Below are 1886 nucleotides of genomic sequence, written 5' to 3'. Positions count from 1 at the left end.
AGTCAGTCAGCAGCAGCCAGCAGCGAGCGGCGAGCCAGCTCGTAACACATACTGTGATACATGTTACATGCTGGCGGAGGTATGCACTCTCCGTGAGTGCCCTCTGTCTAGTTACGTTTTGTTGCCTTCATTGTTTTTGCCCTTTACCGTTACTGTTCCACCTTCTTCAATCATTCATGCTATACAGCTGATGTCTGCGCGTGGCAGCAGCTCTTGGTGGCGCTCAACTCCCATGTTTTGTAAATAACACAGTAATACCATTGATATATACATATTAAATGTTATTCATCACTATTTCTCATTTCATTGTGTGTTACTCTTGATATTATTAAATTTTTTTATAGATTAAGTGGCGGAGATCTGTAGCAACAAGTCGCCAGAATTTCAACACCATTTTTGGTGAATGTCCATATTGCAGTAAGGTAAATAACATGTAGCCCATATTGTAGTGCATGCACTAGCTCTAGAACTATAGCCCTCTGGCTATAGGCGGCGCCTGCGGCGGAGCAGAGTGATGCGAGTATTTCTACCGATTTTGTAATATGCATGAGTAAATCAAACAGCATTTTGTTTTAAATATAATTGTTATTTACTAAATATAGATGCCTGCAATAATAACATCTAAATATACAATATAATAGTATTAACAATAAAGAAAACACAGCATAGTGGAGCAAAGATGTGCAATAAGAAAAGCAAAATTTCAGTAATTGCCACCAATTACTATTCCATTTGCGATCATTATACCTTATTACTGTATTACGTGTAACTAGACAATTCACAACAAGTATTTACATGTGCAATGAAGAAATATTATTTTACGACAACAATAAGCGAGATCCTGAAAGCAAGAATCGCCAGCACTATTTACTGACAGAACCAGCCACCGTCACACACAACACCGGACCATCAATGATATACGTCGTAGAATATTAGAATATCATTTCCTATTATCCATTCGTAGAATATTATCACTTGGTAACATCAATTCTTCAAATATGACCTTTCCTTACAAGTCGTCTATGAAAACGGTAGGTTTGCTACACAGTAGAGTGAGTGTTTGCTACATCGTTATGGAGCAAATGATAAACTCGTTATAATTACGATAGCTAATAACATGAAAATGTGAATGAAATGGCTAGAAGAAGAATAAGGATTTTTTAATTATCATTTTTACTTGCAGCATAGACTGTTATCTAGCCACGCAGGCTTCAGCGTCTAAATACATGAATTAAAATAAGTATCAGGTGGTAACTATCTGACACGTGGAACTGGTGTCCCTACACCAACTAAACACCTTTACCCATCCACCGCACTGTCCTGTCTCACTTGGTGTTAGATCTAAACACCTACACTAAATGAATAATATCTCATAATTAGATTCCATATGGATATACCACTTCTTGCTAGTTCTTTAACCAAGTTGTTTTCTACACTTTCTCCTATTCAACTATTCCGTTCAAAACAGCTCAGGACTGCACTGGTTAATTTTTATCTTACCACCTTTACGCTTCGGCGCAGGTTTAGCTACCGAGTTGCGCGTTGCACTTGACAAAGCGGGTGTAGCATTGGGAAGCGGTGGTCCCCACGCATATTTAAGTTGGATGTGTCCATGCTTTGGCGATCCTCCAGGCTTAATCACTTTATTTGTCCCCTTTCCGATTTGCTTCCTGGCCTTGGTCTTCAGCTTTTGTGCTATTAGGAAAATAACCTTTGTCATTGATCTGTTGGAGACTTCATAATAAAAAATGTGAATACGTGGAGAGAGAACAATTAAAGCTGATTTCGATTTGTCATGCACTATATTGCAGGGTGCGAAATTAACGAGTCAAATACTCCCTGATTTGACATATGCAGGAGTCCGTGTGACTCCCTGAAAATTCTGC

The 1886-nt window shown here is 38.7% G+C and overlaps 2 protein-coding genes across 4 annotated transcripts in view; one reads left to right on the top strand and one right to left on the bottom strand.

Annotated features, from left to right (window-relative positions):
- LOC106807066 (E3 ubiquitin-protein ligase FANCL-like) overlaps nucleotides 1-1886 on the top strand; it is a 28967-nt gene that overhangs the window by 26675 nt on the left and 406 nt on the right. The window contains exon 12 of one of the 3 annotated variants that reach the window (XM_014809293.1): nucleotides 351-1109. The exons of 1 other annotated variant lie outside the window; for it this stretch is intronic. In XM_014809293.1, coding sequence (XP_014664779.1) covers nucleotides 351-437 — 87 coding nt within the window. In that variant the 3' untranslated portion in view covers nucleotides 438-1109. Of the gene's footprint in view, nucleotides 1-350; nucleotides 1110-1886 lie in introns of those variants that run through there. One more of the 3 variants, XM_014809295.1, reaches the window with a different exon arrangement.
- LOC106807056 (serine/threonine-protein kinase VRK1-like) overlaps nucleotides 566-1886 on the bottom strand; it is a 21147-nt gene continuing 19826 nt past the window's right edge. The window contains exon 9 of the mRNA XM_014809283.1: nucleotides 566-1695. Within this exon, the coding sequence (XP_014664769.1) occupies nucleotides 1460-1695 (236 nt within the window). The 3' untranslated portion in view covers nucleotides 566-1459. The remainder of the gene's footprint in view (nucleotides 1696-1886) is intronic.

This window comes from Priapulus caudatus, unplaced genomic scaffold (genome assembly GCF_000485595.1).
Source record: "Priapulus caudatus unplaced genomic scaffold, Priapulus_caudatus-5.0.1 Scaffold193, whole genome shotgun sequence".
Lineage (NCBI taxonomy): Eukaryota > Metazoa > Priapulida > Priapulimorpha > Priapulimorphida > Priapulidae > Priapulus > Priapulus caudatus.
Note: the sequence above shows the minus strand (reverse complement) of the source record. Positions and strands in the feature narration are given on the sequence as shown.